General features: G+C 41.2%; 1 protein-coding gene across 1 annotated transcript in view; it reads right to left on the reverse strand.

Moving 5' to 3' along the window:
- The window catches only part of pappa2 (pappalysin 2), an 83,581-nt gene extending 59,862 nt beyond the window's left edge, over positions 1-23,719 (reverse strand). Inside the window, exons 1-5 of the mRNA XM_023261626.3 lie at positions 21,633-23,719; positions 15,921-16,153; positions 13,311-13,538; positions 12,498-13,096; positions 2,202-2,350 (exon numbers count right to left, since the gene is read on the reverse strand). Coding sequence (XP_023117394.2) covers positions 2,202-2,350; positions 12,498-13,096; positions 13,311-13,538; positions 15,921-16,153; positions 21,633-22,602 — 2,179 coding nt within the window. The 5' untranslated portion in view covers positions 22,603-23,719. The remainder of the gene's footprint in view (positions 1-2,201; positions 2,351-12,497; positions 13,097-13,310; positions 13,539-15,920; positions 16,154-21,632) is intronic.
- Positions 23,720-24,723: the final 1,004 nt, after the last annotated feature.

Raw genomic sequence — 24,723 nt, forward strand, 5'->3', positions numbered from 1 at the left:
TTCTGACAACAATTATTCATCTGCTAAATGCTGGTGAGAATACTAACTTTTTGCTCAACAGCACAGTTGTTGTTTTTCTATTATTGTGCTGTGTTAGCAGTTCTTTGGGAGACAGATGAAATTATTTGTGTCAGCCAATTTGATTGTGTGGTGGACATCAAACTTGAGCAGCGTTTTGCCTAAAGGGCAACAGTTATTTTTATTGAATCAACAAGTTCTGTTTCAGATTTCTCAATTTCTGAATAACAAATGTCCCGCAGAAGTTACCAGAGCTGAAAGTGATATTAAAATGAAAACATATAATTGTGTACTTATTCTGATCAACAGCCAAAAAATGTAATTATGTGAATAAGTATGATTAATAATGAGTAATGGCAGCTATTAGTCCAAATTTATTAACAGCCACTTCATTCATTTTTTTCATCACTAACTTGTGTTTTGTAATCAGACTTCCATTATTGGACGCATTCTCTCTTTGACATGCTCAGTATTCACTTTATCGATACTGACCTGGTAGTAAGTAAGTAAGGAGATATTTTGAGGTATAGATACCGATACTACTATGTAAAAAGAATGTTCAAAGGCTTAATGTCTGTGCTGGCAGTATAATGTATATAAAAGATGGACTGAAAAGTGAGGCCAGTGCGGAAGTGCTTTAAACCCGCATTCTTCAGCCAGCAGGGGGTGACTCATCTGGTTGTAATAATAAATCAGATTGGATAGAAGTCTATGAGAAAATGACATTAATTCTCCTTTGATCTGTTACTTCAGTTTCCTAATGAATTTATGGTGACAGTCCCTCGGTTCAAGACTTTTGGAACAAGGCATGATCTTCATTTTCTAAATTATGGTCCCATTTAGAGGAAAACAGACAATAAAGCAGGGTATGTTTTAAAATTCTTAAAATGATCCACTCCTCCCTTGTTATGTCCACTTTAAAGAGACCAACATGGCAGCGGCCAAATTGCAAACTCAAGGCTTCAACAAACTGGGTAATGTCCCAGTTACTACATCCACCCATTTTGTACAGTCTCTGATGCTGGCACAGAATAATGCTGATAATTGCCAAATCAAGATCAGAATTAATGCTATGGACCTTCTGTCTAACCAGATCTTTAAATATGTTGAGATGTAGAGAGTAAAGAGCAATCACTGCTAATGTTTGGTCTTCAAAATGTCTTGCTTGGACTAATGTCAACTTGATGCTGTTGCAACAAAACTTAACCAATCAGTTTTCCTCTCCTTAATTTTAAGAATTGCAACCGACATTCTGACCCATGAGTCACTGGTTCGACCACATCCATCTTTTAATTCAAACATAAATTTGATCTCAACTACACACCTGTAAAGGCTTATGACTGTATTTTGCACAGTCTGATGCTACTGTGTTGAGAAAATCTGTCAGAAGACATCCAGACCCGTCAAAGTATTCCAAACAGCCTTTGTGGTAGTTCCTACTACAGTAGGTATCTTTAGGACCAAATTTTGCCATGATGACACACAAACACACAGCCTCATGAGGTACAAGCAATTATGCATAGCAAAGAACCATTGTGAATTACTTTTCCCACAATTTAATTAAGCTATCCATCTCATTGTGAAAAACACAGGGCCTCTTAAGTAACAGCATTTCACACATTTTAAGCATGCACACTATAACAGGAAAACCTTTTCTTTAAAAGATAGATGCTTCCTCTAGAGATATATCTACTCCATATGTCTCCTTCTTTTATGTCCACTTACTAATTTGTACATAAAGTATAAAAGAACATGAATAAGTACAGAACTGATTGCAAGTGGGCATGGGTGGGTGGCAACATTGGTACAATGCCCACAATGCTGGTTGTTTGTTTGGTTGTTGTTGGGTTAATTATCATTTTCCAGTGGAAAGGGGCCTAATGATTGAAGGAGCAAAGAGGCAATGTGCTGGGAAAATCTTCGCCAGCATCAGTTGCTCTCCTCATCATTTGGATACGGTTAAAGCAGACAACGAAGGATAGGGGTAAAGAAAAAGATGAGACGATAGCTAAAAAGGAAAACAGATACCGAGTAAAGTGGAAGTAAAAACTGCAAAATTAAAAACTGAGGAGAATAAGAGAAAGAAAGAAAACTGGAGAAATTGTATCAGGACTGTAAAAGATAGGAAAGAGAAACATAGACAAATAATATACGCAATATATCTTGAGTGTGAATCAGCTCACCTTGGTGTGTGAGAGCCTCCTTTGCCCATGGCCAGGTTGCAGCTCCTGCCAGTTCTTCACGCACTGAGTTGCTGGCAAAGAAAACATTGAGTGTGTCTGTGCCACTCAGTTGAAGTTCCTCTTTTAGCTCTTTCACACTCATATAAGCCCTGCAGAAACAGAAAAAAGAGAAACATGGAAAATTATGTAGTATATAAACCCAGATTTCATCGACTTAACAGCTGAATGGTAATGCAGTGTGCAAATCATGTATGCCATGAGCATCCATGAAAGTAAGTGGATCTGAAAGAAGAAAAATTAAAAAGTGAAAGAAAGAAAGTATTATTAGTAAGTCAGTACACTCAAGTCAAAGCAGTTAGCTTATCCTCAGACAAAAATAAGTGTGACTACAATATCAAATTAAACGCCTCACACAGCTATGGCCCACCTACACAGGTGTTTTCACTTATATTGCTTAATTAGTGTTCTTCATTGGAGTGGCTGCTCCTTGGTTGTTGGGCCTCTTACAACTTTTAGTAGCAGGTATATAGAATTTATTTAAAGTTTGGCCCAGATCTCAGATTTAATTTATTTGTACTATAAGTTTAATAATGTTAAAATAGCCTGCTATATTTCAATATAACAGCATTACACATAAACTAGCATTAACCTGGCTAACTAGCAAGGAGAAACCATTAATTGTAAATAAAATAGAAAAACCCTGATACCATCTACAGATATCCAAAACAGTGGTTTTGAAGCTCAGTGTGGTGGCTCCGGCTGCTGGACTCCACGTAATTTCAGACTAATTCAAATATAAGCACAGACCTGGAACAAGAGGGGAGCCAGCTTCAAGTGGTCATTGAAGGAACTGCAGTTGATCATTGCCAGTGGTTAACCCATATGTTTTTTTTAAAATACCGACACTAGGGCTGCAACAACGAATCGATAAAATCGATAATAATCGTTTATTAAAAGTGTTGGCAACGAATTTCATTATCGATTCGTTGTGTCGTGCGATTCGTGCGTCACTCTCCATGTCGCGGAGCGTCTACTTCACCTGCAGAGCTTTGTCAATGCTGGCTGACTGAAATAAAGTTTTTTTAAATAACTCCACCTGTAGAGCGAGTTGAACAGAGCGAGGTGGCGGCAAAGCAAAAGTAAATTCAGAGTAATTTCAACCAAACATGACCGACACGGAGAAAACAGTCAGACCGAAATCCTCAAAAGTGTGGCAGCATTTCACGCTTCACAAAACAAAAAACACGCGTAACATGCAAGCTTTACAAAAGTGATATGATGTACGGGAGCACCACGATGATGATGCAGCACCTGAAACGGAAACACGTTGGAGTCGCCGATGAGGATGAAGGAGCTCAACAGCAGGTAAGTCACTACATTATCCTACGTTTGTTCTGTTTTACAGTGAGGAAACGTAACGTTAGTCTCTCTGGTAGCTCTCCTGATGCTAGCGTTTGTTTGTTAGCTGATTAATGACAGTGACAGGACACGTGTGTGTGTGCACGCGCGTGAAACTTTTTATTTCACTTTAATCAGCTTAAGCAGGGTTTGAATATGATTTATAAATAAACGTAACATGCCCACAATGGTGATAGTAATTTAAAGATTAAGCCTCAAGTTTTAATTTTCTCACAAAGTCTGAGTGAAGACACTGGTCTGTGTTGGAGTGAGGCAGGATGAACTGCATTTAGACCGGAGTTAAAGTAACTTATTTAGTATTTTTTTTATGGTGCTTGTTCTATCTATCTATCTATCTATCTATCTATCTATCTATCTATCTATCTATCTATCTATCTATCTATCTATACGTGTGTGTGTGTGTGTGTGTGTGTGTGTGTGTGTGTGTGTGTGTGTGTGTGTGTGTGTGTGTGTGTGTGTGTGTGTGTGTGTGTGCGTGTCCTTTGTGTTTTGTTCTTTGGACTACTTACATGCCTTAGCCTAATACTGCAAATAAAACAAGATAATTACTGAGTTGTTGTAAATTGTGCTGTAATACATACTCATACTATCTTTCTCATTTCATGAACAGCAAACAATGACAGGCTTCATGATGAGCAAAACATCATGTCCACCACAGCAAGCATCTGTCCTGACTGAGAGCATCGTCAACATGATGGTCACTGACATGAGGCCTGTGTCGACGGTTGAAGACGAAGGCTTCGCTACAATGATCTTATTTGCTCTGTCAGTCCAAATCTTCTCTTTCTGAATAAAGCAGCAGAAATTAAAAATGTGTTGTTTTTTTTATCTGATTCATCGAAAAAAATAATCAGCCGATTAATCGATTATTAAAATAATCGTTAGTTGCAGCCCTAACCGACACCAATGGTGACAATTCAAGGAGACTTATAATCAGTATTTAGGACCAATATGTTTTCAGTAAAAAGAAAATTCTTTGTGCCTAAATTCAGAATATCCCATACTCCAACACAAAACCTCATTAAAATGCCTTTGTTTATGTTGTATGTATATTTAATTAAAAGGAGCTTTTATTCTTCCGTGTTGATAGGCTATTACTCATGACATAAAACCATTCAGGTAATGCAGTGGGCAGGACCTTGCTCAAGATCACAGTGTAACTACAGACAAATTAATTGATTTTATTATCTGTCTTTAAATCTGAAAAATTATGAATATTGGATCCAATAATCGGCCAGGCCAAGATCTGTCTACCCCTAATCCTTTCTGCTTGAAGTATATAATTAGCAAATTAGTCTTGTTAGAGTAGGTTTAGGAACTTTTGTTGCTCAGTGCAGGGCATCTCTTCAGCATACAACAGTTTGCTTCAATCCATCAACATCCATTTCTGCCCTGAAAACTTCAAATCATAATTGTTTGAATTGGTCAGGGTACTTCAAACCACTGCGCCCCCACAGCTCACCATTCCCACATCGTTCCCTCTCTGCCTGTGATAAATTACCCCAGAGGCACTTTGATGTGTGAAGCCGAGTTTGTTTTTCCTCGGCTGTGGTGATGTCACATGTCATTTTTCTCCTTTGCTTTCATAGCTGGAAACCTTTTGCACCTATCACCATTAGGCCCTACTGGGTCTCAGAGCTGTGCAGTGGGGTCTCACCAACTGTTCAACGCCTGCGAGCCAGACAGTTTAGGCTTTTAGCTGAGTCTCCTACGGTTTTCTGTGGCGTCACAAGTGCTTGAGAAAAAAAATAAAACAAAAATCTGGCTGTGTGGGACTGTGCATCTTTGTGTATGCTTCTCCCACCTGTGTGTAAGTACAGCATTAGGTCAGATTACTTCATATTTCTAAAAATGCATTCTTGTAAATGTATGAATCATGCATAACATTGTTGGTGAAGTCTTGTTTTCTTTCATCTCATACAGGCAACGCTTTGGATTTAAGTGTTTTTTGATTATCATAACGTAATGGATTATTGTTTCATGTTGTATTTCTTGAGCAGGGAGTTAAGCTTTTATGTGATTCATCAATTTCAGCTGTGGCATTAACTTTGTTAAAATTACTGAGACAATTTAATATTTACCTCAGTCAAGAAGTTAAGGTTGAGTTTGATCAAGCTCAGCTGTGGAGCTATGTTTATTAATATTACTTAATCATGCTTAAATGTTAAAAGGTTTGAAAGCACAGACATATTGTTTATGCAATTGCTCATTACAAATGCAATTCGGGTTTGGCTCAGTGCTGCCTACACTGTTCCAACGGCCTGGGGGATAGACAGGTGAGCTTGTGGCCGTAAGACGTCGGCTTTCAGCTTGGAAAAATCTGGATGGATGAAAAAAGAAGGCACTAATCCCCATCGTCCCATACACCACTCTGAATGTATCAATAAATGAGGCACTTCACCTCTAAATTGGTCCAGAGGTGTTGCTCAGCAGCCAAGAGCCCCACATGCGGGTAATCCTCCCCCTAATGCGATCCCTCCCCCAGTGCATGTGTTGTACTGTAAATAAGAAGATGTTTTCTCAGGCACATTGCCTGACTAAATAAGGTTTAAGATTTAAAATGCTTCAGGGAAACCCTGCTCTCACTACATTACTGAAGCTGAGTTCAGCCGAGGCTGTGTGCAGTATCCATCACCCGACGCTGTGCAATTACAAGTGACAGAAAGTTGACCACTAAAGAGTTGGCTCTTCGACTTCTAAGACTCAGAGGATGCCTCAATATAAGACTACAGCCAACCTGGCAAAAAATAAATGGCTCTACATGACTGAAGTGAAAACCCTGGTTATGAATTAACCAAGTTTGCAGGCAAGAAGAACACTGTGTGAATCAACAGCAGCATCAGCACTAGCAGCGTCACGATGTAAAACCGTGGACACGCATCCATTTTCAATATTATTGTTGACAAGCCAGTTACTTTGAACCCACTAATGTTTTTTGAACAATGTTACATGTTGAAAAAAAGAAAATACAAATCATCTACAACCAAAACACTTGTTCAGGTTTCGATGGCTGCAGTGCTAAGAGCAGATACCAGCACTCACAGAAGTCAGTTTAATTGCTTTGGAGCACATTGGTGCTGGAGCATACTAGGACCAACTGAGAACCAGTCACCCACAACAAACCACAAGTAGATGTATTTGCATGCAACAAGAATGTTTCACGTTTGGAGAGGCATGCATCTGCTGGTTCAGTACCTAGGCTGCGCTGACTATTTGAACAGCCCATTGAACAGTTCCTCAAATGGCCACTTCAGGCTGTCTGCAAAAGCGAGTCAATCAACACAACTGCCACGTTAAAGTGTGCAGAAATAAAAGCAGAAATAAAAATGTTTTCAGCCTGGTATAAAATCAGTTTTGATCTCAATAGCTAATTTCCTCATTCATGACAACTGCACAGGTAGTGAATTTTTATATTTTTTACCCAGTTAAATTGTATTAAGGCTTACAATTAGGCATAATTGAGGGCATGGATGCTTTAAGTGACAGGCAGGTTCATCAACCTTTATGTGCAGTTATTAGTAAGAGCAACACTCAGTAACTGGAGAGTCTTTTTTTAAAACCCTCTTAAATGTTTAAGTTAGTAAGAGATCTTTTCAGACGGCAAAATCACCAGTCATGAAGAAGCTGCTTTTGTCTACCACTGCTGAAAATCAAGCAACCACTGATTCAAAAACCACTAAGAAGTTGTATAAATTTGCCACGAGGATCCTTGCAAACTGCATAGGCCTAGTGCTGTGCAGGAATGGAAGGCTTGACTGGTGAAGCAATAGAAAGTAAGGGCTTAGCAAATGGGTAAGTATGCCGTGGCACATGTTCAAAAGTACAGAATGCATAAGGCAGGCATAAGGTTGGCAACATCAGTAGATCATTGTGAGACAGATTTAAATCAGCTTCATTCAGATGTAGATCTACGTTGACTGTTCTGGGAAACATTGCTGCTAAGCTTTTATTGGTGAATAAAACATGAACACAATAAAACTTGATCTAAAATAACAACATCATGCATGAGATTTGCATGCACATGCTGCATTAAGCATCAAACAAGGCTGGAACGGAATAGTTCTTTCAGGGAGTTGCCTGGAGCTCTTTGCACACAAGTGTACTGTCCAGGATTTACTAACCAAAAACTGTTAGCAAATCCTGGACATGTGTCTGAGGATAAATGGACATGATGTCCCCCTGCACCCCATCACTCCCTCTCCACACTTGCCTTTCTCTCTCCCTCTCCATCTTCCCCCTTCCCGCTCCCTTTTCTTTATCGTGATGCCAGAATCTGCAGTGTACCTGGCCATTGCTCGAGAACTGGCTCTCAACAACAAATTTGTGTCGTGACAGCAGCTGGCTTCAGAAACCTCTGGCCCCATACTGGCCAGCAGCAGCAGCAGCTGCACACATATAGGGTCCCACAATCTGGATACCTGGCCAAGAGCTGGGAGAGACGGGGGAAGGGGGAATATCAAAAACCCAGATCCCAAACATAAAAATGCTTCAGTGCTCCACAAATGCCAGCGAAATGTCATCCTCACATTAATTCTCTCTCTTCCTGAGAACGCTGCGAGTTGGGATCCAGGTACGCAGATGCACACATGCATGCCGGCATGTCAAAGCACTCACACACACACACAAGCATTTTCAACATGCCGAGGTCAGGACCTTTCCAGAAGACCTACACTACTGTTAGTCCGCTGGGCCCAGTTTTTACGACACTAAAATCTCCTGTGTATTGACTGTTCATGTTGTTTTTAGTGGAGGGTCAGGAGCTTATAGACAGGAACTCTGGCAAGATTCAGTCAGGAGTTACATCTCTGCACTGAAGTAGACACATGCTGTGACTTTTGTTTTCAATATCTGAACAGCAGAAGTCTTTATTTATGTAAGTCTCATGCAAAAGAAATAAATAAAAATGAGCACAAAAGCAGATCAAATCCAGAGCCGTGCTTTATAAAAGCATGTTCACATCAAAGTCAACAACTTATACTGATCTCTCCAATTCTTAGTCATATATCAAATGATAACAGATTCCAGTTATTACCCAAAGTTAAGTGGAGTGGACACTTTTTTCATTTTGTCTGTGGAATATTCTTTGCAATAACCATCAGATTAAATCTCGAATAAATCAAAGAGCAATTTATGTAACTGAAGCCAAGGAACAGACCCCTGAATAACAGTGTATTTGTGCAAAACAACAGAGCAGAGTGCTGTCTGCCATCCAACTTTTTTCATTAGTGTCCATCTCCTCTCTGCAGGGTAGAGAACTCTCTCTGCAGGGTGGAGAGCTCAGGCTGAGATAGGGAACATCTGACCATAACAACTACCAGCCACATTTTTTCCTGTCTGTCTCCCTGTGTCTATCCCACCAAGCTTATGACAGGACAACATAAATTAACATTTACTTATGACACACCTGAAGGACTTCCTGCATATGGTCAAGCAATGAGACCACACACATACTTTTTTTTCACTTCTACGTAGCATTAACCTGCGTCTTCCAGGGAAAGTAAACCAAGCACTGTGTTCTTTTCCAGCAACAGCCTGTTTCACATTCGTACAGCTGCACAAATTCACACCTGGGAGCTGCACAGTACAGCCACAGTCTCCATCTGTTGGCCATTGGGCGCTGTCCAGTTAAACTTGTCTTCCTCTGCTGGTCACTGCAACACTGTTGCTTGCTCAAGAGCACCTAGTGCTTCAGGTAGAGAAAGTCAAGATTCTCCAGGTTACTAAAGACTTCCAGCTGGTGTTCTACTCAAAAGCAAAGCTACTGATACCACCTGAGCACAAAGAAGAAACATCTTTTAGGGATTACAAATGCTGGGAATTAGAGATGATTCAAGTCCCTATTACAGCTTCATGCAGCAATGCAGGGTTTGGTAAAGTGACCATGCTACTTAGTGTAAAAGAGAAGTTGCTAGTGGAAATTTTATATAATTTTGACTACAGCTAAGCTACCCAGACATTACTGGAAAATGCTGTCAAATCGGTATGGTTGCTCCACTGTACTGCAACAAGATAGCAAAACAGTTTTTCTGCTTGTTCAAATTCACATTACAGTCACTAATTTGGACATAGGGATTATAACCAAGAACTAATCCCAGTCTGGGGCCAGATCTGATCGGCCATAACGAAAAGATCAATAAGATTCCATTTTAGTAAACAGCAAACAAGTTAAACTACATGCAAAGAGACAGGAGAACACACTCGCTTCATTCCTTAAGTAGATCAAAGATCTTCAAAACTTAAAGAATGAGAAAAAAATACATAATTTATAAAGCTTGTGGGTACAGGTTATTTGGACTCACGAAGCATTTGATATTTTATTCAGTCAACACAAGGCATTTTCCTCCTACAAAATAAACCTTTCACTATGCTCACATATTCTCTATGTCACTCTCCCGAGCAAGATTTCTACGTCTTCTTGGAGAATCAAAGACCAGAGGAGATGTATAGTCCCTCCAACAACTTCTGGGTCTACCAAGGGGTGTCCTTCCAATAGGACATGACTGGAAAACCTCCAAAGGAAGGTGCAATGGAAGCATCCTAATCAGATGCCTGAACCACCTCAGCAGGAGCAGCTACTCTGCTCTAGCTCCCTCTGGTTGTCCAAATTCCTAACCTTTTCTTTATGCCTATATCTGTATCTATCTATACCTTAACTCATTTCAGCAACTTGTATCTGTGATCTTGTTCTGTTGGTCACTACCAACAGTTCATGACCATAGATGAGAGTTGGAATGTAGATCGAGTGGTAAATCGAGCACATTGCCTTCTGCTTCAGTGCCCTCTTCTTTACCACAATGGTCTGTTACAGCACCTGCATTACTGCTGATTTAGAACCAAGTCATCTGTCCATCTCACACCCAAGGCACTTAAACTTCTTTGCTTGGGGCAGTAACTCACCCCGGCCCAGCAAGAGCAATCCACTCTTTTCCATCATGGCCTCAGACTTAAAAGTGCAGACTCTTGTCCTGGTTACTTCACATGTGGCTGCAAACCTTCCCAGTATGCGTTGAAGTTCATGGTCTGATGAACCTAACAGAACTACGTCATCTGCAAAAAGCAGAGCCACAACTCGAAGGTTCCAAAACCAGACAACCTCCTCTCTCCCGCTGTGTATTGAAATCCTGTCCATGAATATCACAAACAGGATCAGAGACACCAGGAAACCTCAGCAGAGTCTAAAGACCATTGGAAACGTCTTTGACAGCGTGCTGGGACACAAAATCTCAGCAGAAAGTCAAATGTGATGATGTGAACAGGAAATATTTAGCACAAAGGTTTACATTAAAGAAGTACTAACAGGGCATCTGTTACCACTGAGGACAGTGAGGTTTTTTGTGGAAATTTGGGTTATATTCTACTACATAAAAGACCAAACCTACAGTGGTTATTTTATGGAATGACTGAACTTATACTTGTATCAGTAATAATTTTTACAGTGAAATATATTCCTAGCAGTGTGATTTTGAATGCTTTAAAACAACATTTAGATTGTTGTGTTGGGGAAAACATAGATAAAATTGATTTAGCAGTTTTTGAAAAAGTAAAATTTGACAAATCAGAAAGATTTAAATATTTTGCAGATATCTCTGTGGTATTTGGAAATTTCTGGTTGCAGCATTGCCTCTGTAATTTTTCCATATGTTTTACATAAATATGTAGTTTATTCTTAAGAACAGCATTATTAATATAACAATTAAGTCTCTACATGATATGGAGGTGGAAACGTTGCTTTAGTTATCTAGCCTCTATATTTGTAAAGAGAAGTCCACCAAAATGAAAATGGCTAAAAAAAAATCTATTTTTTACCGCAGTAAGAAAACATTAATTCATTCCTCTGTTAAGCTGTCACACTCTGTCAACTCCAGCCATCAAATGCAAACTCTGTCAGTTCAAAAAACAACTTCAGCTCCCATGTTCTGTTTCCCAGTGGTGCAGTGTAATGCTTGTGGTCACAATTTGGACAAAGCATCAAGTCTTTAAGAACCTGGGCCGACGGCCTCATGGCGAGACTTCATGCAAGCTATTTGGAACTCTGCATGAGCCTGTCTGTCAGACCAAATGGTAGGCAGTGGGCTGCCGCTCAAGTTGTTTAGTAAAAATAAGTGTGTACTTTGGCCTCTTAACCCATCATCCCCACTTCACAGAGCTCTCTCTAAAACCACTGGGGAAAGTGAGAGTACCAATTTGTACATGTAGCATGTTGAGCTGTTCATTGCACAGCTCTGCTGAAGCACTGCAGTATGCTGATGTAGATTCTTTGTAGAGCCCATTTATGCCCAAAGAATTCTTCTCTGGAAAAATATTTTGTCCTTCCCGACTTAAAGCCTAATCCTGGTGGTTCTCTCTCTACTGTGTCTCTGCAACAATGTACCCTTTATAGACTTTTAGATGTCTCTGCTACTACCTTCCTAGAATTTTTTCTCCAACTGATGAATACAGACTCAGCTGTTATATTGATCAATTCATATTAAAATACATTCCACATCATTGCTTCTATCAACACAGCACCACAGTAATGTCATACTCACTGCTCTGTTGCTCAGAGCAACTCTTCTAAAACTGTTTTTATTGACTAAACATTTCCATTTGCTTCTACTTCACAGTTTCTTGGGTCACTGTAAAACTGAACTCAACACCTCCTAAATGTTTCACATTAAAAATCCTCCAGTAGCTCAATTTAACCTCTTTAGTGGTAGCGTTTAAAAGTGAGAAATGCACATAAAGTGGGAGGTTTCATTCACGGTAGCTCAGCAGCGATCCATCATCGGAAGCAGTTGATATCAATTAGTGCAAAAATCTTGCATCGTTGCTGAAGAGGAAAGAGAAATTCAGAACAGTAATGGAGAAAACGATAAGACATTTATTCATTAACCTCACCTGTCAGGAGATTCAGGGTCGAAGCAGGTCTTGAGGACGTCTGTGATTTCCGGATCACAGCAGTCTCCATCATCATAGTCATAGTGTATGCTGTTGCACTCCATGTTACAAACCCCATCCTGCCTCTTCCAGTTGTAGCAGGGCCCCAGCCTGAGGCAGTCCCCTCCATCGTGGCCCGTCCTTGGATGGTCACACTCAGGGTCACAGTGGCGGTTCCCAATCTTACCGATACGACAGTTACTGAGGATAAACCTCTGTCGGAGGCTGGAGTTTCTGACGGTGTAGAGACTCAGATCCAGGGTAATGTTGTAAGGTCGGAAGGCTTCAGTCAGAGTCCGGTGCTGGAGCTGGATCTGTGCATTCGTCACAGTAGGGTTTCCGCCGTCATCATTTGAGAGGTTGACAATCCGGTAGCGAACTCGCTTGGTGGTACGGAGCTGCCAGTGATCGTTGTAGCCGAAGATGATGTCTGTGTTGTCGCAGGGCGTCAGGCCGCAGGGTGGTGGCAAGAAGGCAGAGACACGTTCTTGTTCAGGAACAGGAGTGGTGATGATGGTCGGATGGAGGCCAGCTTTATATGGCATCCATAGCTGTTCCACCTTAAAGCAAGCAGAGGCATTGCTTTAAATATCTTTAATACTACTTCCAATTCAATTCTAATAGAATGCATATAACAATACAAACATCAAGCAGAAAACCAAAATAAAATCTACCAAATGTAAATTTTTTTGCCGAATTTGATGACAGGTAAAACAACTCATGTCTAAAATGGCTCAACAACTGACAGTGTAGAAGTGAAATCTAGTCAGTTACATTCGTGAAGTCAGCCCACATCGCCAGGACCGGCTCGCTCTTGTCAATTTGAAGTGGCCGTTTCAACAAGTCCTCATGGGAGCGGGCATATCCCCACAAGACCACTCCTCCCATGTGGCCCCTGAAGCTGTGTCCCTGGTCAGACTGATTACTGCCGAGGAAAAGGGTTCTGCAGGTCTTCATGAAGGGACTGTAGAGATTCCCCGACTGGAGACTGCTTTCTCCCACCTGAGAGGAATAAAGAAGGGAAACAAGAAACATGAACTCCTTTCTCTTCATTTCATTATGTTGTGAGCAGAAAAAAAGATTAATGGTCTCATGATTATTGTTAAAAAGAACTTATTACCATAAAGCGTCCCAGGTTTTACAGCATCGTAGTATTGCGATAATTCGATTTTTGAGAAGCTTTGCATCTGGTTGTCAACAAGTTAAGATATGTATTATGTTTATGCTGCTCCGCGAATGCTCTGATTGACTGACATTACAATAATCTACACATAACCAAAAAACATCCAAAAGGCTTAAATGCCTTGCCAACATTCTATATAAAAGGCAGATAAATGTCAAAAAAGCAGGTAGGTAGAAGTAAATAAAATATGGCATTTATTAAAAATACTAATGAAACAGAGACAAATATGAACCCCAGGAAAATCAACAAAAACAATGAAGCAAAAAGAAAAAAACTAATGGCACCTGCTCCAGTGAAAGGCCTGTTACATTCACTGCCTCACCTAATAGCAACCTGAAGCTATGAACGAAGTAAACCAAAAAATGAGCACAAATAAGTTATTTTTTTCTGTAGTGGACTGATGACAATCTCAAAAACACGCATTCAGACATCCAGGCTTTCTTTACTATCGCTTTCCGATTTGAACATGTCACCTGAATTATTCTAATATTGCAGCATACCATTGTGTAGCAGGGGGTAGTTTTACAGTGTTTTAACAAGGTGAGCTGGTGTGCTTGAGCTGCAGCAACTGATGCAAAACTGTTTTCAGTATCCCTGACTGAGGAGCTGCAAAAATTTAACAACCTCAACTAAAAACCATAACATGCACTACAGGGTGGACACCCTTCCACAGATTCATGCCATGAAACTTCAATTAAAACAACTTGGACTGTAACTGACCATGTAGCACATAGCTGGGGTGCAAGGCCTATTGAAAAGGGAGAGGAGCAACTATTGCACATTTGCATAAATTCGAACACAGATCTAGTTTGCGGTAATTAAATTCTGGATAATCTCAGGAGGAGGAGGGGCTGCACAGTGGCTTGGTGGTTAGCACTTTCGCCTTGCAGCTAGAAGATCCCTGGTTCGCATCCCGGCCTTCCTGGGGTCCTTGTCCATTGAGTTTGCATGTTCTCCCTGTGCATGTGTAGGTTTTCTCCGGGTACTCCGGCTTCCCCCCACAGTCCAAAAATATGCTGAGGTTAATTGGGAACTCTACATTGTCTGTAGGTGTGAATGTGAGTGTGATTGTTTGTATATGTAGCCCTCTGATAGACTGGTGACATGTCCAGGGTGTCCCCTGCCTTCGCCCCAAGGCAGTTGGGATAAACTCCACCCCCCCGTGACCCTAATGAGGATTAAGCGGTGCATAGATAATGGATCGATGGCTGGATAATCTCAGGAGGAGGAGGGGGCTGCACAGAGGCTTGGTGGTTAGCACTTTCGCCTCGCAGATAGAAGATCCCTGGTTCGCGTCCCTGCCTTCCCGGGATCTTTCTACATGGAGTTTGCATGTTCTCCCTGTGGATTAAGCGGTGTATAGATAATGGATGGATAATCTAAGGAGGTTCCAGGGGCAAGCTTCTCACCCTGTCCTACAAACTATTCTGCAGGTGGGATGAACAAAACTTGATTGTGAAGAGAAGAAGGAGCAGCACTGACCTTGGAAAATGACAAATGAATCCAAATTCAAGGTCAACAGATTTGTTTTTCATGAGTCTTTAGCTGCATTGCACAGTTTTTTTCAGACTTTGGTTACAGTCAGTTAGTCAAAAAAGTTGAATTCTGTGTGTTTTGTATTGGAAAACACCATTAAGCCCAAGAAAAACATGAAGGGGAATTCACGAGGACATAGGAAATACAACTGTAGTGAGATTCTGACTGCAGTTGCACTGGGCTAAAAAATCATGCAACAGTGGATTTTATTGACAAAAGTCTGTCATGGATCCTGCATTGCTTTGAATGTAGTTGCTGCAAGGAGCAGCAAGGACGGCATTATCTCCTTTCTTTTTGAAAAGCAAGGATCAGTGTATCCTTTGCTGAAGGACATTTTCATAATGATTCATTCATGCTCTCATTCTTAGCCTCTAAGTTGATTTTGTTCAGTTTTCATAATGACATCAGTCGCTGTTATATCATCCATAGTTTCATTCTTGTAAACCTAAAGCTCACACATGAAAGCCTATTCTTGACCTGAGAAATAAATGGATATTAAACTGATCTGGGTAAAAAAAAATGAAAATGTTAGTGAGTAGAACTTAACTTGGGTTTGTTTTTGTCATATTATGATCATTGTCTTTGAGGGATTCTGAAGTCGATTGCAAGACAGAAGTAAATAACCAAACTGAACCATAGTTCATCCATGCACCAAAACCACACACCTTGGCTCCATCGACATACAGGGTCATGTTGTGGCCGTTGTAAGTGGCCATCAGGTGAGTCCAGACATTGGCTCTGTACCGCTGATGGCTGTAGATGGTGGTGGATTTCACAGCTCGGTCTGTGCGAAGCGTCAAGTAGAAACGTGCGTCTTTGGTGCCTGCAGGTTCCACAGTGCGAATGCCCACAGACCAGCCCTTCTCACTTAGTGAATGGGAACAGTTGTCGAATACACCTGGGGCACAGAGCAAAGAACACAAAGCAAACATTTATTATTTGGAAGCAAGACTAGTGGTAAAAATGAGAAGAAACAAAAGAATATTCTCCCTCTAGGAAAGCATGTTTACAAAAGGTCAAGAAAATAAAGAAATAAAGACACAAACAAGCAAGTGATTATCCACTTGTGGTTACAGGAGGGAGATAGAGGCTGAGACCCAGACAGAGAGTTAGACGGAGATAGAGAGAATAAACAGAGCCAAAGACACCGGGAATGAACAGAGACGAAGGGGAAGGAGGTATTTCACTAAGCCAAGGCAAGGCCCTGATGTTTCCATCTGCTGTTGCAACAGACACACACAGACCCACATCTGCTCCCCAGATGTCAAACACTGGGACAGCAAAGGGTCAGGGAACCCCTTCACCCTCCTCAGTGCTGTATGTGTGTGTGTATGTGTATACGCTTACATGTGTATGTGTGTGTAAAGTGGGCAGCTGTAGCAAAATATCCCCTTGGAGGTGAGCCAGTTTTGTGGTTAAGCATTTAATTCAGTTAAAGAAAGTGATAGATTTGCCAATCGATTTCAGTTACGCTGTATGTAGTCCTGCTGTACTGACAAATGTAACTGCACAAACACATCAGTATCAGTCAATGCTTGTGTAACAATTCAAACTGTCAAGCACTTTTGAGACAATCTGCCTTCACGCTGCACTACCAAACATGTACCAAAGTCTCTTCTTGGAAAATCTGCTGTTTACATTACACTGTGGGTACATTATTTAATGGTAACAACAGGAAAAGGGTGTTGTTTTTCAGCGTTTCATGCAACGGCAGATGACAACATTTTGCTTGAAAAACAATGAGGTTCATGACAAATGTGGTCTTTATTTTGTGATGCATTTTGCACCACCACATATTAGTTCAAGGCTACCATTCATCTTCACTGTGGTCTTGTCTGTTTAACACGATTATTGTTGAATTAAATGAGATGCTGATGTTTTAAAGCTGTATTTGTTTGGCCACTCGGTGGCGGCAGAACCAGCCGAAATCTTCACATTAACATAACATGACCTTGAATGTAACCCTGTCTCGAGAAAATGATGTTCTTTTACAGCTAAATTGCGTTCTACACTTTGAAAGGAGCTTATTTTCCCCCAATAAGGTAACAAAATGGCATGGTGGGAAACATTTTCACTTTCTAATATCCATGAAGTTAGATGGCTGGAGGGTTGGGGGTGTCTTTAGTCTGAAGCAGAACCTTCTCCATGTCCCTTGTGGGAGCATTATTTTTACACTTAAATTTAGAAAACACTCACTATTTGGTTAGGTTAGAGCACCAAGACTTTTTGGAAAATTTCACAGTTTGGGATTGAAATACGACTCTTTCACGGCATCTTTAATGTTTCTTCCCCATTTTCTAATATGTGAGTAGTTGGCTGAAGAGGAGCAGACAGGAACAACCTTTCAACCTTTCAACCTGGACTGAATAAGCGATGGGTGGATCTAACTGAGAACAAATAGAGAAATCGAGCACACTGGCAAAAAAGTAGTGATCTGTCAATCCCAAGATAGCCCTGTTCTAAAGCATACTCCACTTTATTGTCTATTTTCCTTTAAATGGGACCATAATTTGCAAAATAAACATCATGCTGTCTTCAGAAAGTCTTGGGGCTTGCGATTGAGACTACAAACTCACAGGGAAAGTGCTCACTGAGGAAATAAGACTAAGAAAAAAGTAGGTCCATTTTCTCATAGACTTCTATGCAATTACTTTTTGCAACGAAGTAAGTCGCCCCCTGCTGGTTGTTAGAAAGAATGCAGGTTTAGGATAGTTGAAGACTGGCTTCAGTTTCAGATCCGGAGGCTACATTTATCTTTTATAAACAGTCTGTGGTCACAGTCTACATTTTTTAGAACCTGAGAATGGATCCAAGAGGAGGTGCAGAAGTCTATTTAAGTTACAATATTGTGATGATGCTAAGAAACTACTTAACCCTTCTTTAAATGATGTAACTATCAGAATTTCTGGGAAAATAAGTAATAGAATCTAAATATAATCAATTTTGTGAGTGTTATTCTTATTCTCATAGACTGTATTGCTTTACAGTACAATATAACAATAAAATAAAGACATTGAGATTTTTGTCAAACCTGAACAAATCTCTTATTTTTACAAAACACATGAATGCATTAGAATTTTTCATGAGGAAAACCATGAAGTGGTCACTCAATGCACTTTTCTTGAATTTGACAGTGCTGAGCCATTAAGTACTGGTCGTTATGATCAGAAAACATTATGATGTTATAATCCAAAATCCAGCAAAATAACTACAATAAAGAATTGCAAAACAATGCAGCACTTATGAAAATGTATAAACAGTATCATGATTACATTGTTTTGTCCAGCAGTCCAGTCTGGACTGTACTGTTTACAGCATTCTGTGACTGTGACACATACAGCATCACAGCAATAAAGGGTGAAATGTACAAACAAATAGATTTATAAGATCATCAGTAACCATTAGAAGTCAAACCAATGTCAATGTCATGTCTAGCAGAAACAATAGGAGTTTGTTTTTCACTGTATTTGTCAAATTCCTTTAGGACACTACAAAGAGAAAGGCCCATGCCACAAAATGCCGCCCTGCACATAAGGAAGCAATGAGGGGAAAAGAGTTGAGTAATGGAGTCGGATCTTTGATCAGAGTAAATGTGAGCGGACGTAACAGTTTGCGGTCTCCCTCACTATCTGGACAGCTGTGGTGCTGCACCATAGCGCTTTTATCCTCTTCAATTTGTTTGATGTATGTGTTGTTCTGTCAAGTGTGCAGCGTTTCAAATGCAACATTCTTGATGTTGGAAAAACAGTGATGTTTGTCTTCATGTGAGGAGCCGGCAAAAATGAAGGTTTCATTGGATCAATGTGTCTGCAGCCACCGCGCCGTATCAATGGGAAGCCACGGGCGAGCTAACTCAGAGGCGCGAGGTTCAATGAAACACACCCTGGGAATTTTCACGGTTATGTAACCACGTGCTTGTAGATGTAGAGGCTGTGTTTTGAATGAAAATGCCATTTGGTTTGTTTCGATGAAAAATGCCACAAAAACAATGCTTTTGACATGAGATAACTCATTAGAAATTATTGGGAATGTTTAGTGACGACACTTTTGCGACTGAAGTTACCTGATTTACCACCTGTCTCTAGGTTTAATGGTCATATGATGAACATAGCTCTGGTTTTTAAAGATAGTAGGTCTTTTCTGAGCTGAAAATGAAGCAATAAACATTAAGGGATCCTGCCATTGTGACCAGCCAGTATTCCTATCATTATCAATACCAGCCCTCAGCACCAGAAGTTATCATTGTCATTATAATCACATTATCACTGTCAGTAACATTATCCGACCACACTCATCATAACTGCGTCATCATTGTCACTGTCATTATCCAATTATAGTCATTATAATTATCATTGTCGTCAGCAAGGGTGTAACCAGACCCTAAAAATTGCCAAGGTCAAGAGGTGACACCGGTTTGCAGTAGGGGTGTGCATTTAGGCCAAGGTGCCCTTTTTTATGATTACGTTGGGATATTTAGTGTCTTTAATTTGGTATTTTGATTGCATTTCCATTTTTTTTGGTTGTGATAAATGTGCATATTAGTGAACGACTAGGCCTAAATTACAGGAAAACGCCATTCATTGTGATTCGTGAGTGGAAAAACAGGAAGAATTATACAAACTCGGAGAGGGGCGACACAAAAATATGACAAGCTGGCATGTCTTGACAAATAAGCCTCAATCAAAGTGGCAGAAGAATGCCATTCTCCTCCTTTTATAGCGAATAAACAATCATCACAATGCGTGCAGCAGATGTATCATCTAGGGATGTCCGATATTGGCTCTTTTTGCCAATAACCGATATGCCAGTATTGTCCAACTCTCAATTTCCGATTGCGATACCAACCGATATCGATATATGTGGGCTATTTAACTAATTTTTGGTAACATCACATATCTCCTGGAATTAACACATCATGCCTAATTTTGTTGTGATTCCCCATTGGATACTTCTCAAATGCAACAAGGCTTTCAAATGTGAACATGGTCTGTGCAAAATAAGAAAAGCTACTTCAACTTAAGTTATGGAAAAAATGCCATATTTATCTTTTTTTAATTGTCTCAAACAACAGTTCACACTCTCCCTCTCTCCCTCCCTCTATGAATCCGGTAAATGCCAGCCAAATCCAGGCATCATTTTATTGGTTTTCATGATAGGCAAAGAAACCACAACGATATTGACCAACATTACATTTTTATACCAGTATCGGACATACATCCCTAGAATTAACTTATGTAGCCACACTGAAATGTTTGTTTATTTTTTGAGCTCATAAGTGCATATTTAGATGAAGATGCTGTTACTTCAGCAGCACTTTTACTCAATGGTAAAACAGTGGTACTGGAATTTGTTGATAATGTTTGTTTTTTTTTCCAAAAAGCCTAATAAATCAGTCATAATAATCATCCCTTAGATTATTTTGTGCACATTTCACACACAAAAAAAAAGTTACGGACAAACTTTGACATGATGACAGCTTTTCTAAATGATCTCTAGCCTCTTTCTGTAATACAATTTATTATTTTTCACCATACAAAAATCTGAATACATCTGCAATGAGCTGATATAATATAAGCCTATATCATCAGTCGAGCCCCTTTCAGGCTCTAGCAATACTTGGAAGTGCACCCATCTTGCATTTGATATTCCAACGTGACCTCCGTGCCATCAGTTGTAGCCGCCAATCTTATACAAATCAAACAATATGGACTACAAATATAAACTGAGACAATTCAGAGAGTGGTTTCTAGTGCTGCTGGACTCAAATGGGTAATTCAATATCAAATTTCTGTCAGCTGATTAATCATCTAATTGTTTCATCGTCCAAATATTCCTATTAATCACTAGGATTTCAGTCATCACTGTCACCACGTCTGCACTAAACAGACTAAACCCCAGTTGACCGTTGTGTGAAAACCAGTCTCCTGGGGCCAGTTTCTTTTTCTTAGAAACCATTTAACAAAAGAATTTCACACAGCACATGAGACTGTTGTTGAAAAGGGTAAACCCCAAATGTTGTTAGGATTACTGGACACAAGCTGCAGGAGACCACAAGCCATTATGTGTCAGAATTTCAGAGCAGTTTAGCTGTAAACAGGCAGGTTTAGAGGGAATGAGGCTGAAATCTGATGAAATTACAGGAAGAGATATAATTTTGGTGTAAATATACAAATGCACAGACACAAGTCTGGAGTTTGATGCTCTAAAAATCACTTCACATCTCCAGACTGGAGCAATATGAGTGGAAACAATCTGTCTAAGCATGAGGACATGAGACTGCAGGTCCAGATCTCAAGATGAACACTTATGTGACATGCAGGAAATTAATTTGACACTCATCAGTGCTTCTGATGCAGGAATCGCCCGTTTACACCCACCTGCAATCACCGCAGGGTTGCTCTGCCCGCCCTCCGGCTTCACCCACAGCTCCAGGCTGAACGTGGCCCTCGGCAGCTCCACTCCTGCTGCCAGCTTCACCTTCAGCTGCTCCCGACGCCCGTTGAAGTACAGGGCGGTCATCCAGGAAGGGGGCACCCTCGGCACGGGGCTCCCCCAGCTGCCTCCGGGTGAGCTCCCCGGAGGATCCTCCAGCTCCCCGGAGTAGTCCTCCGTCACCTCCTCCGGGGCAACCGTGGAGGACTGGGGGTCTCCATCTCCCTGCTTCAGCCTCTGGAGGACCTGGAGCCCCCTGGAATCTGTGGAGCTGTCAGATGATGAAACTTTCTCCCAGGTGGAGTTGCCCGAGTCGTCGTCGTCGTCGTAAGGAGACGTCGTATCGAGGCTGCGGGAGAACCTGGAGCGGGAGTTTGGCTCCGTGCGCGCCACGGAGGAGGCACTCTGTCCGTCGTCTTTAGGGAGCGACTTCCCGGTCTGCCGCGCGGCGTCTTTACGCACATAATCTGGGTCTCTGGAGCGTTTCGCGTTGAACCGTCCGGGCGACGTAACGTATCCATCCCCAGCTCCCGGTGTCACATCCTCGGTGTTTCCCCAGCCGAACTTCTCCTCCCCCGCCGGAGCGACCCGCTGCGCCCCGGCGTCGAACCTGCAGCCTCCTGCACAAACGGCAGCAGTGCTCTTGACAGTGTACAGCTCTCTCCGGCTCGTGTGCGTCCTCGGACGGGCCGCTGGAGGGCGATGTTGGGACGGGGAGAGGGAACGGGGCTGCCGCCGGGACCTCCAGGCGCCGGAGACGGTGCAGGGTTCACCTGCTAGCCTGGAGAGCTCACTGTCTGCCCGCCGAGCCAAGGCACGTTTGTACCGGCTGAGTGCATCGGAGCGAACCGGGTTCAGCAGCCACGTGTTAGTGATGAGAACGAGGAAGATGGCCAGTAGTCTGATCAACAACATTTTCTCACGTCAGGGAAGGTATTTGGCGGGGATTTGTTGAGAATAAAGGAGGAAAAAAAAGATTTTAGTCTTTTTTTCCAGGTCAGCAGCAAGATCTCGCACACCAGACTGTGTTTGTGTTAGGTTTATATGCGCATATTTCCCCAGCAAAAAAAAGAAACTGCTGTTTAGTTTGTCTTTTTTTGGTATTTAAAATTAATTTATTTCAGTAAACAAATTAGGAAAACAGCCTAATCAAATAGGCAATAAACCATCAGTGCATTCCAAAGAGGTCAAATTAAAAAAAAACAAAAAACGTATCCAAAGTTCTCACTTACTGCAAATTGAGGTTCTTGGTAAAAAGTAAAATTTTTGAAGAGTTACAGCAAACATAAATCTCCGGCTAAGTTCACCTAAATCCTTTCTTGGATGTGCAGTGGGTCTCTATACTGCACTTTGCGCGAAAATTCAGAGGCGACGCTTTGCCTCCTTTCCATTCATGTTTACAGTCTGCAAAAATATCTCTGACACTTTATTTCTCTCCACAGGTAGAAAAAAAACTACTTCTACCAGCCTTTCGGTGAGCCCACGGGGTAAAGAAACACTTTTCGAGCGTTTACGCACGGATTTAGACTGTTACTTTGAGCATAAACACGAGAATTTTATTAATGGATGCAAAGACAAATTTTTTTTGAAATTTCAATTAATAAATCATTCAAAGTCTGATTTCACTCCATTCTGACTTTGCACAAGATCTCCTGTATGTTTTTACCTGACAACTGTGGCAACATTTAGTGCGTCCTGATCCAAACAAATATGACTGCAAGGTGAATCAGAGTACCAACTCCAAAGGCAAAAAAATAAAAATTAAAAAATGTAAATGAAGCGCAGTGCAAAGTGTCAGAGCTAAAATTAAAAAAGCTACCCTACTTGTTGAGCAGAAGCTGTCCTATAACTTCTGAGAGAGGACGAAAAAATATTAGTCCACTAAATGCAGAGTTGCGCGTCCGCTCCTCTTATTGGTTTTTGTTGTGCGTCTCTGTGCGCCTCAGACTTGCAGCTGCTGCTGTTGCTGCTCCTGTGCATCGGTCCATGCAGTAGTAGTAATATGCTATCCTCCTCCATTCACCTCTCTCTCTCTCTCTCTCTCTCTCTCTCTCTCTCTCTCTCTCTCTCTCTCTGTCTCTCTCTCTCTCTCTCTCATTCTCCCGAGTCCAAAGGTTTTTATCAGGGAGCCCCTGCCCGTCCTGACATCACCGGTAGGGGCAGTGTGGTTGAGGAGGAGGAGGAGGAGGAGGAGGAGGAGGAGGAGGAGGACGACGATGAGGAGGAGGAGGAGGAGGAGGAGGAGGCGTCCTACCCCTTGCCTCACACTTGAGTTTTACAAGGGAAATCCTCTTCTCCCCCCCCTTCTCTCTCTCTCTCTCTTTCTCTCCCCTGCCCAGTCCCGCGTTGTGCATCCCTCTGATCCAGCGTGGAGACAGGAAAAGGGTTGTAAAGTATATTTATGTATTTATTATTCTTTTCCTGACCTCATCCATCCACCCATCCATCCATCACCAGCAGTGGAAGAAGTACCCAGATTCTTCACTTAAGTAAACATGGCAATACAAGAGTGTAAGAATGTTCACTTTGCAAATCTGCTGTGCATTCAAAAACTGTATTAACAGCACACAAAAAAATAAATCAAAAAGCAGTGATGGAATGTGACCGAGTGCATCCCAGGAAGTTTCAGAACATTTGTGTTCAAGAAGTGTGTTTTTAGTTAATTGTAATACACTGCGTTTCAGATTTCACATCTTTTCTTACCTGTTGCTTTGCAGATTTCGACTTACATGCAGCTTGCAAAATATACGATCTATTATGAAATAGACCAACAACAGAATAGCCAGACTAGAACTACATTATCCAACTAACCGTGAAATATCACCTGAAAAATGATTTACTGTGCTACTTTTTTGCTTCTTAAAGGGTGTTTTCATATCTTGTAGTACTACTTTTTCTTGAGTAACACATCTGAACACTTCTTACACCTCCTTACACCAAGTATAATATTAATATAAGCACCATGAGTGAACATTATTATGCAGAAAATGGCCCCTAGTACCTGCAATCTGTGTGAGCAGCATTTGGCTGCTGGTG

This window comes from Amphiprion ocellaris, chromosome 10 (assembly GCF_022539595.1).
Source record: "Amphiprion ocellaris isolate individual 3 ecotype Okinawa chromosome 10, ASM2253959v1, whole genome shotgun sequence".
Taxonomy (NCBI): Eukaryota; Metazoa; Chordata; class Actinopteri; family Pomacentridae; genus Amphiprion; species Amphiprion ocellaris.